This window comes from Lycium barbarum, chromosome 2 (assembly GCF_019175385.1).
Source record: "Lycium barbarum isolate Lr01 chromosome 2, ASM1917538v2, whole genome shotgun sequence".
NCBI classification, from domain to species: Eukaryota; Viridiplantae; Streptophyta; class Magnoliopsida; order Solanales; family Solanaceae; genus Lycium; species Lycium barbarum.
Window position 1 is genome coordinate 136,433,314 of NC_083338.1, and position 13,370 is coordinate 136,446,683.

General features: G+C 36.2%; 2 protein-coding genes across 4 annotated transcripts; both read left to right on the top strand.

Annotated features, from left to right (window-relative positions):
* Positions 1-1,990: 1,990 nt before the first annotated feature.
* LOC132627471 (uncharacterized) lies at positions 1,991-9,315 on the top strand. Of its 3 annotated transcripts, none has more exons than XM_060342834.1 (7): positions 1,991-2,070; positions 2,362-2,438; positions 5,598-7,007; positions 7,102-7,395; positions 7,997-8,188; positions 8,281-8,432; positions 8,512-9,315. In XM_060342834.1, exons 3-7 carry the CDS (start codon positions 5,633-5,635, stop codon positions 8,968-8,970), a joined length of 2,472 nt encoding a protein of 823 aa, XP_060198817.1. In that variant the 5' UTR covers positions 1,991-2,070; positions 2,362-2,438; positions 5,598-5,632; the 3' UTR covers positions 8,971-9,315. The 3 variants fall into 3 exon arrangements, with proteins under 3 accessions (XP_060198817.1, XP_060198818.1, XP_060198816.1); XM_060342835.1 differs by lacking the exon at positions 1,991-2,070 and adding an exon at positions 4,682-4,846 and having other exon boundaries at positions 2,107-2,438; XM_060342833.1 differs by lacking the exon at positions 1,991-2,070 and having other exon boundaries at positions 2,107-2,438.
* Positions 9,316-10,248: 933 nt separating this feature from the next.
* Positions 10,249-12,098, top strand: LOC132627473 (large ribosomal subunit protein eL30-like). The gene is made up of 4 exons (XM_060342836.1): positions 10,249-10,441; positions 10,528-10,629; positions 11,658-11,726; positions 11,832-12,098. The coding sequence occupies exons 1-4, from the start codon at positions 10,312-10,314 to the stop codon at positions 11,870-11,872; spliced, it is 342 nt and encodes a 113-aa protein (XP_060198819.1). The 5' UTR covers positions 10,249-10,311; the 3' UTR covers positions 11,873-12,098.
* The last annotated feature ends 1,272 nt before the right edge of the window (positions 12,099-13,370 follow it).

The window sequence follows — 13,370 nt, forward strand, 5'->3', positions numbered from 1 at the left end:
GAGTTTAAGAGCCTGTTTGGATGGGCTTAAAATAAGCAGCTCATAAGGAGCAATTCGCAGAATTGCCCTTTTTTTGGGGTGATCTTTAAATTTTACCCTTCATATTTGAAATCTTTAAATTTTACTCTTCGACTAAAACTCATGGGTTTGAGGTTCAAACCCTCACTCAGTCAAAAATTTTTAAAAAAATCGCAAGACAGAGTTTAAATTTCGCTATGCCCCCATCGACATAAACTTGTGAAGCAATTACCAAAGTTATGCCGGACCCGGCATACTATGCCTTATGGGCAGACTTGGCATAAGTATGCCAGGTCCGACATAACTTTGATAATTCCTTCACAAGTTTATGCCGGGTCCGGCATACTTATGGGAAAACTTTTAGTTAAGCCTTAACTAAAATCTTTTCCTATATGCTTTATGGGGTAGACTTTTAGTTAAGGCATAACTAAAATTATGCCCCATAAGGCATAACTTTTCCTTAAGACATAGACTTTGTCTTATAACGCAAATTTTTAGTTATGCCTTAAGGAAAAGTTCCGCCTTATGGGGCATACTTCTAGTTATGCCTTATAGGGCATACTTTTAATTAGTTGTGCCTTAACTAAAAGTCTGCCCATAAGACATAACTAGGAAAAGACTTTTAGTTAAGGCTTAACTAAAAGTTTGCCTATAAGTATGCTGGACCCGGCATAAACTTGTTAAGGATTTACCAAAGTTATGCCGGACCCGGCATACTTATGCCAAGTCTGCCCATAAGGCATGAGTATGCCGGGTCCAGTATAACTTTGATAATTCCTTAACAAGTGTATGCCGGGTCCGGCATATACGCGACCCAAACCTTGCCTTGCAATTTTTTTTTAATTTATGCTTGAGCGGGGGTTCGAACCTAGAACTTCATGGTTTCTGCGTGAACGCTCAGGGTTGCAACACGAAGGGCAAAAATTAAAGACCAGCAATATGAAGGGCATAATTTAAAGATTACAAATATGATGGGCAAAATTTAAAGACCACCCCAAAAGAAGGGCAATCCGCGCAAAAAAATGGCTTATAAGCTGGAAACAACTTATAAGCAAAAAAAATAAAATAATAAGTTAGGGTAGGCTAACTTATTACGCTAACTTATTTTTTTTGGCTTATAAGCTGCTTTAGATAAGCAAGTCAAATGAGCCCAATTATTTTTTTTGAGCTTATTTTATACACAAAATGGCTTTAAGCTGGCCAGTCAAACACTCAAAAAAACTGAAAACAGCTTATAAGCAACTTATAAGCCAATCCAAACGGGCTCTAAGTTCTGTGAACTCTGTTTGAAAAGTTTGGAAACATTACTAGAGATGAAGATTGGTAGTTCAAAATTCAGAAAAAACTATTCTCGATTGCGCATATATATATATATATATATATAAAATTCAGACACATATTTTTGAAGTTTGGCCTTGGCAAGCCAAACTTTAGGGGTTTATAACCTTCGCTAAAATTCATAGGCAAATTCTTGCAACTTCAGTCCCACATGCCTGAAATGGTTTCCAAAATAACCAAATTTATAAAAATATACTCCGACATCTCAAATTATTTGTCAATTTTTTGTTTTACGCCCCCTTTAAAAAATATCAATTAGGAAGGGTACATTTGACCAACTTTACCCTTATTTATGTCTGTTTTACCCCCCTTTAAAAAATATCAATTAGGAAGGGTATATTTGACCAACTTTACCCTTATTTATGTCTAATAATCTTTCTTCATTAAATGTTTACTCTATTTATGTGTCATCTACATTAATGACAAAATTTTACTAAGGGAAAAATGGAAAAAATGAATTAATTGTGCCTCAACACTTCTAAAACAATAAATAATTTAAGATAACTAATTTTAATAACCATGATAAATAATTTGAGATAACTAATTTTAGTAATTACAGCAAATAATTTGAGAAAAAAAGGAGTGTATAAACTTGGGCTATGACTTAAAATAATGGTGCCAAAATTAGCTATTTATGCACTTCCCCTAAATTCAGAGAGTATGAGGTGTGTATGAGGACCCGAAAGACCCGATTCGTCCATTAGCAATAGAAAGGTTAACAATCTTATCTACTTTCTCGCTCTTTATATCCCTAATAAAACCCTAGAAATTCTCTTTTACCTCTTAAAATAATTACAATTTCTCCACTTGCATTTTACAAAACCGTTATCTCTTCCAAAAAAAAAAAGAAAATGTTTTGTTTTATTTTTACATAAATTACGTGTATTCGCATATATTATTCACAGATCATTATTATTTTGGGGTTACTTTATTCTTGTTTACGATATATATATCTAATTTGTTTATGTTCTAACAATTGTGTGTGTTTTTTTGCTTTGAGATTAGGGTTTCTATTTTGGAATTAGGGTTTACACCATCTTATTGGTCGAAAAGTTACCGTCTTTACTGCCCTATTTGCACTGGTAAGTACCCATTTCATTCATTATTTGAATTTGATTTTCAATTTTTAGTGTAAAGTTTTGCAATTGGGCTAAAACAGGAAGCAAGAAAGACATGGGGGGTTAATATATTTGAGTTTTAAAGTTAAAGCTACTGTTTTTTTTGCAATTTTTTGTTTGGAAAACTGAGATCTGCCGACCTAATGGTGGACTTGTGCTTGGCATTATGGTTTCTTTTGTTCATAGCACTAGTAAGACAATATCTTTGTTTTGTTATTTCTTTTTTAGTTTTTTTTTAATTGATTTAAGTTCCACTAGGTAGTCGTTTTCGCAAGACGGTTACGTTTTGTGTTGGATTTCCATTTCTTGAGTGCATTTGTTGAGTAAGTACCAATGCTAGTTGACTGATTAAACCTTATATTGCTTCTTCTTTCTTCTTAGTCCAAAATATTAGGTTACTATCCATGTAGGTGTGAAATAACACTTCACACTCTGCATGAGAAGAGCTTGTATTGATGTTTCAATATGAGGATCGCAGCAGAATATAATATTGAAACTTGCTGATGACTAGCATAAAACCACATACAACAAATAAGAGACTATAGCAAATGATAAAAAGGAAAAAAAAAAAGAACATATCACAAAAGGCAAAAATTTAGTAGCTTCTATATTTTTTGCGAGGTTCGGGCATGCATTAGCTTCAATGTTTGATAGGAGTCTTTTGCTGTTATAAAAAAACTTATTTGGAAGTACATTGGTATTATCTATGCATGTCAAGTTTAAATCTCATGACATGGGGTGGTCCTTATTTTGTGTAAGAATGGAAAGATAAATCTGAGGATGTAGGTCGTGGTTGTGAGGGCGGAGCTAGAAGCCGACATATGGGTTGAGCCGGACCCAGTAGCCTTAGTTCAAAGCTTGTATTTGTATGAAAAAATTTACTTAATACGTACAAAATGAAATTCAGAACCCAGTTACTAGTATGTGATATCACTATTCTAAAATTAGAACCCATAAAATTTAAATTTTGGCTCTGCCTTTACGTGGTTGATAGGGGATCACCATCTGGGTGTTTAAAAATAAGGTGTCAAAGTATTAGGAAGACGTAGTTTAGATATGGCCAACGATGTCTGACATGAAATTTTGACTATACAGAGGAGTCAGGACCAGATATGTGAAGGTTGTTTTATTTATTGCGGGTTTCAAATCTGCCTGAGATGGTGTTATGAGTTTGATGATTTTGTAGGCATGTGGACATTAATTTGGTAATAGTTGAAGTTAAGTTGAGAAAGGGCATTTGGAAAACGAAATATTGTTTGGATATGCATGTCATTTGAACAAATGTTGAAGTTTTGTGTGGGAAATATTATTTTTTACTTGAAAAGTGGTTAGAGCCAGCAACTTCAAGTTGGAGTGAGAAATTGACTACAATGTGTAACCAAACAGTTCTATAAGAAAAGTTGAAAAAAGCAAAATCTTTTATGTCTTAACGTGCCCTAAGGCTAATTTCTAGCTGATAATTATAAATTGTGATTGAACAAGAACTCTTAAGGATGGAGACATGTACGAAAGAGTACACCAGTATCGTTTTTAAGTGTATTGTAGCAGCCATTATGATTATCAAGTGTAAACTCTATGAAGGGCTCTTAAGAGATTGAGACATATACGAAAGAGTAGAGAAATCCATAGACTGACTAACAGGAAAAGAGTATTTCACTGACAATCCTTTATGAATAGATGTGTTCTTGATAAGCTGTGATTGATATTTGGGAGGGATAGAAATCCTTAGAAGAACTGTAAGAGGAGGGTAACAGAAAATTATGACTGGAAAATCTTTTAGGGAATTGCTAAATAGCTAAAACTTTGCATCTTTTGGCTGCCGATGCAATTTCACCAATAGACCGGTGGTCTTTTAGAATGAGGTACATGGTTTAAGCCTTTAAGGAGAAACAAAGTTGTTCTAGGGTAGTTAGATTGGCTGGAAACTCTCTTCATTTGTGATGCATGTAAATACTTACAGTATCTGGTCGATTTGTGGACTTGGACTTGGTCTATCTAGGGGACATGTTGAGAGTGAAGGTAGTTGTGCTCTTTAGCAGCCTACGTATTTCACAGTCTATGTAATTGAAGAGGTGTTAGTAGGAAAGAGAATGCAAAGACGCCAAAGAAAGTTGCATTTTCACTTCGTATATAGCATGTGAAGCAACTCATACATTTGAAAATTTGAGAGAAGGAGATGATAATGATGAGGTGGTGTTCATGTGCAGAAAGTATGATGAAGATCGGAACCATTTTCTGTTGCATTATAGAGTTGTCTTACAGCTATGGGCTGTGGTATTTGCGTTTTGCCGTCATTTAGGTGTTATCTAGAACAGGGGCAGTGCTAGCGCCTGAAGCAATTACATAGCTGGATGGTACAGAAGACCAGCAAGGTGAGGAAATAACCATTGAGTAACAGGTTGTCTTTTGGATACTGGGGGAATTAGCTGAATTTAAGATTGTTTCTAATTATTGACAAGATGTTAGCAATAAGAAGATTCTTAGTGTTGCATATGTATTTTTGGATTACCAAGAGTATATACCTTATTTCGTGAACTATGTTTTGGCCATTTAATACTATTTGCAAATACTATATTAGGTTTCTTTTGGCCATCAGTATTTGACATCTTGGTTAGATATTGAAAAACTTGTTGAAGAGTATTATTTCAAGTTAAATAATGGCGCTTTTACTCACCAATCTTTCATTTCTATCCTGTATTCCAGGAGAAATTCATATTCAAATACAACTTTTAACTTCCAAATACTCTTTTTCCAACTTCAACATCAAATACTCTTTTTCAACTTTAACCAAGTAATGTCCAAACACCTATCAAATAATTTTAACACCGGCTTGGTGTGCAATATGTATTACATTTTGATTTTCAAAAAAAAAAAAAAAAAAAGAAAGAAAGAAAAGAAAAGAGAAAACACAACAAAGAAAGTCTTCCACTACAAGTATGTATGTATTTGAAACCTGTCTTGTATAGTTCAAATTTCGATAAAGGTGAGACCGTGAGACTCTACTCATCTTTGCTAAAGGAAAAAAAGAGAGGAAAAGATCTGGATGCAAGTATTTTGTCTTTTCTGTATGTTGAGCTCCGTTCAGGCTCTTTTTCAGGTTTTATATATCTATGCAATTTTCAGGTTTGTCAAAGTGAATTTTTCACTTGGTGGCTAAGATGTCGGATTACCCTGTGCTTGATAATCGTCCAATTAATAAATGGAAAGTAGCAGAATTAAGGGAAGAGCTTAAGAGGAGGAACTTAACAACAAAAGGGTTGAAGGATGATCTGGTTAGGCGATTAAATGAAGATATGTGCAAAGAAATGGAAGCTGCTGAGGTTGAAGAGAGTAAGGATGATGATCGTGACATCGATCCTGCAAATGGTCTTGAAGATACTGAACCAGAGCCTGATCCTGTTAAATTGGTCGATGAGGTTCTGGATCACCCCCAAAGTGAAGTTACTAAGGGTTCTGATCATATTACTGATTCTGCCTGTGGTCTTGAAGACACTCAACCAAATAGTAGCCCTGCTAAATTGGTTGATAATGTTCAGAAGCATCACCAAGATGAAGTTAATGATATTGATGGTGATGATACTAGGGCCAGCACCAAGAATTGTCTTGTTGAAATAGAGCAGAACAAAGTGTTGGATGAGGTTGCAACTGGAGGTACTGATGCTGCTGCTGGAGAATCAAGACATTCAGAGGCACCTGTCCATAGCACTAGTGTTATAAATAAGATTGCGTCTACTGATCAATTTATTGAAGACAAACCTGATAAGGAACACAAGGTTATTGATTCTTCTCAGGATAATTATGTTGTTGATGGGGTATCTGGAGTTCAGGATGTTTCTATTCCAGGCAGTTGCACTGGACAGGACGCTGAGGATATGAAAATTTCATCTTCTGAGGGAGTGCTTGAGGACAACCTTAGGAGACAAGAAAATGATGTGGAGGTAACCCCAGTAACATCCAGCATTAAGTTAGATAATGAGGGTCTGAAACCCTCAGGCATGGATGCTGAGCCAGATATGTCAAATCCAGCCACTCAGGTATATGAGGTGAACCCTAATTTAGGGTCTCAAGTAAAATCTGACTCATTTTCTACTGATACTTTGCCCATTAATGAAAATAAAGATTTAAATGATAATTTGAATGCTGATAATGTCAAATTAGAAACTGAAGTTGTTAGGCAAGAGATGGAGCTGCAGTCATCCAGCAAAGACCTATCAGATGTTGGCAGCTCTCATCCATTGGATGATCAGATGCCACATGAGATGCAGGGTCTTGTTGGAGAAACTGATGATGACGAATCTTCAGATGTGAAATTTAGCATGAAAAATGACAATGCAGATCAGGTTTCTGTTGACGTTGCCAAGGTAGAGCATGGTTTGGAGAGTAAGACTTCGAATAATAGTGAGCAAACCGATATACAGTTTGACAATGCTAGAACTTTAGGTGATGTTGTTGAGCCTAGTTTGTCACCTAAGAACATTGAGGGATCTGCTGAAGATAAACATGGTCTTACTGCTTCCGGTGATGATAGAAAAGGTAAGGAAACACTTCCTTCTCTAAAAATGACTGTTCTCTTCTTTCGTAAGACCGGTTTTTCCAGATTTTCAGTGTGTTGTGTCTGTGCTTGCAGATTTTAGCAAGATAAACGATCTAGGGGATGGTGAGAATATGGAAAAGATAAACTTGGATCAGTCTGATGATTCCATGGAGGAGGATGTACTAGAGACAAAGCATGTGGATTTTGATCATATTTCTAAGGAGAATGATAAGACAGAAGAGCCTATTACGGTAATGACAGAAGATCCCAAAGTTCGACTGAGTGGTTCTTCTGATGCAATGCAGCTAGACATTCCTTCTGAGAAGGTTGAGTCTCAAGAAACTAAAGATAAGTCTCCTGATTTGTCAGAGAAGAGGAAGTTTCAAGGTACTCATGTCTTTTCTTTAATTATCTCTCTTTCCTTCCTCCTTTTTGGCCGATAAATTCTCTATTTTATCCCAAGCACATCTTTGTTGATTACTTTTTCTTTTTACTGTTACAATCTTATTATTAGGATTTGTTGCTTGCTTATCAATAAAAAAAGATCAAGAGTTTGCCGTTCGTTGCTTATGTATTTTCTTAATTGATTTCATGAGAAACTTTTGTGAATTTTTAGATGGTAAAGTCCAGATTGTAAGTATGTGTATCAGTTTGTTTTTAGTTGTGAACATTCTTACCTTTGATTCGGCGACATATTTTACTAGGATATGGCCACACAAATGCCTAATTTGCAATTGTTAAAAGTTAAAGCGCACAACTGGGATGTAGCTAAAGTTGTGCTTCTAGAGCGTGCGTTTGTATAATGAAATCTCTAACACCAATGGCAGATATTGGATTCTTCTTGCAACGTGGGATATGAAGCTCTCTGTATTACATTAACTTTGGACAAGTTTAGTGAAAATGGGAATGAACAAGAATATGATCTATTATTTTCTTGTTCTATATTTTGGTTTCATAAGATTTTTGACTTCTTGTGGATTCTTTGTAGATGAAGCAGGAGGTGGGAGTAAAGAGCCTGCTAAAAGGCAGCGTAGATGGAACACTGAGAGTTTGAAGACTGCTGAACCACAAAATTCAAGTGTTGCTTTATCAAAGAATGTTGTTCAGACCACCCCTGTCAAACCCATCCTTGGCCGGACTAACTCTACAGTTGGTGGGGATGCACCTAAGGAGCGGATTGGTGAGTACTTGTTTTCTTGGTAATGCATGAGTTTCAGATGCAAGAGTAGTGGCACAAGAATAATTGGTTCTAATGTTCTGTTAATATTCCAGTACCAAAGTCTTCCGAAACAGCCACTAATTCTCTCAAAATTGAGAACTTCTTGCGGCCTTTTACATTGAAAGCTGTGCAAGAGCTCCTTGGAAGAACAGGTGAAGTCTGCAGTTTCTGGATGGACCAGATAAAGACCCACTGCTATGTCACGGTAGAACCTCCCCCCCCCCCCGGCTTTTTCCTTTCCGTAGCGGCTCAGGGTACTAAATTGATGAATATTCTCTTTACAGTATTCTTCGGTAGAAGAAGCCATAGAGACCCGAAACGCTGTTTACAATCTCCAATGGCCACCAAATGGAGGTCGTCTCCTGGTTGCAGATTTTGTTGATCCCCAACAGGTGCAAACCAAGGTAGAGGGTCGCGAACCTGCTTTTCCACCGAAAAATGCCAGTCCTGCTGTGCCTCCAGCTTCATCTTCTGTTCAAACACCACCTGCCCAGCAGCAGGGTCGCAAACAGCAAGCTGAGTCAGAACATCCACTCGCACGCCAGCCAGCACCTGCTCCTCCTAGTGCTCCTCCAACAAAAGAGATGCTGCCTTCACCTGTTGCTGATAAAAATGATCCCCCTATTGTAACTTTGGATGACCTCTTCAGAAAGACCAAAGCCACTCCCCGTATCTATTATTTACCATTGACAGATGAAGAAGTTGCTAAAAAGCTTGCCATTAGGGGAAATGCTAAGCACTAGAGATTGAAGTGAATAAAGGGCATGTTAGATGGATTGTAGAGTGGTATTTTAGTGTAATGCTGAAAACTGCAAGTTTACCCGCCTAAAGAAGTTGCAGTCTAATTTGTAGGCGAGTAGCATGTTTCTTGAGGCTCATTGGGACCTTCCTTTCTTTTCTTTTTTCGGTTTGTTAGTGCTTGCAGCTTTGGTTGCTGCAAGGTGCAAGTCTCAACTGTATTTTCCTTTGGGTTGACGAAACTTCTAAATGTGCTGATTATGACGAATCTGCGTGAGTCTTGACTTCCTTCTTTATCCAGATTCCTGGAGAACTATTTAAATATTAATGATCCGAGTTGTTATGAGATCTATTATGTAGTGATATCAATGTGCCCAAGCTGTAAATGTCATTTACAACCTGTTTGTTTTTTACTTGAGATTAAAATTTTAAGTCAAGGAAGATAACACATTGATCATGGATTACAAGTTTCTTCTTGTTTTCAGGCCTCATAAAAAAAAAAGGGAAAATGCTCAAATATGCTATCGAATTATCGGAAATGACTCATTTATGTCCCTCATCAATAGTTTGGTTCATTTATGTAATTAACTTGCATAGGTATGTGTAAGACATGATCAAACTTTTTCATCACTAAACATGGTCATTACTTACAATTATCTCGTCACTTACAATTATCACATCTTTAGTCAAGACCATCATCAATTCATCTCCACCAGTCACCACAATCAGTTGTAACCACTACTAGCCACCATTTACATACAATCATCACCACAACCATCATTATCACAAGAACTATCAATTACTACCGATAATGACCATCGTCAACCACCACTATATATCACCAATTATCATTATCAGCCATCTCCCTTACGACACCACCATTAGCCACCACTACTTATCCATTTCAACTGTCACTCTCAACCACTACCATTAGCCATTTCCACCACCGCCACCATATAATTTTTTTTTTTAAAAAATATTTCATTGATATAATATTAGATTAGTTAACATTTTATATTTATTAGTAGTAATTCTTAACTAAAATTAAATTTTATTTGTTCTGATATTGAAAAAATAAATCATCCGAATTATTTAATACTCCATACATTAGATCTTAATATTGAGAACATTTTAATTTTAATAATAATAAAAACAAATAAGGCGTAAGTAATCTTTGTTCTACTTGAACGTTTTCAGGATCCTCAGAGATCACGTGCTATACACGTGACCAGACAAAGAAAGACAAAAAGCGGCGCATAGGAAAAACCCTAATCTCTTATAACTAGTAAGAAAGGTATACCTCCTCCTTCCCTTGTTCCCCTTAGTTTGAGAGAGATCAACAAAGAATGGCTAGTGTTGGGAAGAAATCAAAGAAGACCCATGAGAGCATCAACAACAGGTTGGCACTTGTAATGAAGAGTGGCAAATACACTCTTGGTTACAAGACTGTTCTCAAGACTCTCAGGACCTCCAAAGGTACCTTGCTGCTTACTTCTTTCTCTATTAATGCTACTTTTTTTTTTTTTATTTGGGTCTAATAAAGTAGGATGGGGGATTTGCAGGGAAGTTGATATTGATATCAAACAACTGCCCACCTTTGAGGAAATCTGAGATTGAGTACTATGCTATGCTTGCTAAAGTTGGTGTTCACCATTTCAATGGCAGTATGTTGCTTTCTTTTTAGCATTCATTTTGTACATGCTTACTATTCAAATGTATCCCTTTTTGTGTTTCTACTTGATATCTTATAAATTCGTTAATATGTTTAAATGGGGGTACTAGACTTAATCCCATCTACTCATTGGTTTATGTCCAACATAGTGGTCAAGTGGAGGTGCTTAGCCCTCTGATTGTGTAGGGGATCTTGTTTAAAATTATGTATTTCATCTCTTTGTGACATTTTCAAGACTATAGGCTTTTCATTCAAATTATTCTTTCAATTGAAATAGAAAGGGTTGCCTGTCCTTGTATTTTATTTTGCCAAAATGAAACTTAGGTAATAATACTCCACCTCTTAAAAAAGAAGAAGTTACTTTGTTATGCTTGTTAATTTATCTGCAACGTAATGTTGGTGGGCTAGGGGTTCTGGACTTTATTAGTCAGTAGTTTGTTAATTATTAAACATAATACGAGTAATTAGACTAAAAGTCATTCCCAACATATTTTTGTTTGAGGATGTATTGCATTTCAGTGTCATTTCCTTAATTTATGGCTGTTTGCCTGATGCTGAGTCCCATTGCTGTACCCCCCTATTGCATTTCAGTGTCATTTCCTTAATTTATGGCTGTTTGCCTGATGCTAAGTCCCATTGCTGTATTTTTTTCCCCTTCTTTTGGATGGATGTGCGAAGATATAACTGTCAGTATATTGAAGCTTCTATTTTGGTCTGTTAGAAATTTTTGGACGAACCTTCTATGACTTCGTTCTTCGACTAAAACAAGTATTTGAGGATGTATTGAATTTCAGTGTCATTTCCTTAATTTATGGCTGTTTGTCTGATGCTAAGTCCCATTGCTGTATTTTTTTTTATCCCCTTCTTTTGGATGGATGTGCGAAGATATTACTCTGTCAGTATATTGAAGCTCCTATTTTGCTCTGTTAGAAATTTTTGGAGGAACCTTCTATGACTTTGTTCTTCGACTAAAACAAGTATTTTTCATAACATATATATGTGTTCTTTTGCCCTGTTTAGACAATGTTGATCTTGGAACAGCATGTGGGAAGTTTCACCGTGTGTCATGCCTCAGCATCATTGACCCAGGTAAAGTATATTTGAGATTATTCATTGCATTTCTGTAAAATCTTATTGTGAGTAGTAAATGGAAGCATTCAGTTTGACTGACTTGTGGAAATGACGATGTTTCAGGTGATTCAGACATTATCAAGTCTCTGCCTGGAGATCACTAAGAGTTGGTGATCTAGTAGTAATCCTCTAGAAACTATTTTACCCGGGCTGCGCCAATCAATTTTACTTATGTTGAGAGAATCTGTACTATCTTTTTATTCTTGTATTTCGGAGTTATACCAAGATCATGGAGGATTTTGGTATTATCTAGTTTTGTTGGTTTATCATTTCTCCAGAAGTTTTGAGGCCAAGTACATTATGATTTATTCATAGATCAATTTCCCTTTACTATTTTGCATTTCTGAATGAGTCCCACTAGGTTTTCTTCTTGTTAACTACATCTAGACCAACTTATTTCATGCTTGTGTTCATATATCTGTCTGTCTAGCTTTTTGTTTAATCGTGAAACTGTCACTAGTTTCTGCAAATTATATCTGTTTACATGCCATATTTCACTTGTTTCTGTTAGTACGATGATCATCTCTTTTGTGCTTTTTGGAATGTGCCATTCATGTCCATCGCTGATTGCTGGGGTCATCGTTCTTTATCTTCTCCTTCGCCTTATAACAAACATATGAAAACGAAAATTGTCAGTCAGCCATTATATATCAATATAGTTTCTGTGAACTCTTCCCCTGTAGAAAAATTGGATTGAGTGAAAGATTCCAATTCCAAGCCAACCATACGTAGAACCAAGAGGTACTAACATCTTTGTCCATGGTCGAAACCTTCAAAATCTTTTGACTTAAAGCATTTTAGGGTCCTCAAAATATTTCATGACCGTAGCCCCCGGACCTTTTCAGGGGTGCAATACGTCTAGCAGCAGAGATCTTGAAAACATCTGCTGTGCTATTCCTGCATCGAGTAGTATCATCGGTTGGTAGTATTCAAGTCGATAAAACTTGGTTCAAATGTATAATATGTTTATGTGTGGGGTTAGGGAGAACAAACAAACAACCCAAGGGAAGCCCAGTGTTGAATTTAAGTGGGACTTACTTTAGCCCAATCCAAGTGTAGTGTGCAATTTCAGAAGTTCAACACTTAGGCAGGCAGGATGGGCCACATATTATCGCTGGGCTTTCTGGAAGTAGGAAGAAGGGGTGGGGGTGGATGGTGGGACTAAAGAACTAGCAATAGCTTAGCTTTCTATATTTTTTCTGGATTTGGAAAATAATACATCCGTCATTTCTCTTATAGAACAAGCAAAATGAAATAAAGGGTTTATCTAAAAGTTCCAAAAAGAAATTTAAGATATGATGCATGCGAAGGAGAAATTATCCTTGCTTGCAAAGAAGAGTGAATGTATGACATTCCCTTTAAGTAATTCTTAGAGATAAGAGTAAAAAACACACCCCAACTATCACTTTTTTTTTTAGTTTCATATCTACACTATCCGAAGGTTGAGTACCTAAACTATCACTATCTAGCTTGCAAAACACACTTCAAAATATTCTTGAATGACATGTGATCTACATTCTCCATTTTATATAAAAATGTTGCCAAGCGTTGTCCATGTGGATAAATAATGTCACAATGGCACCTATATGGAAATTTAAAAAA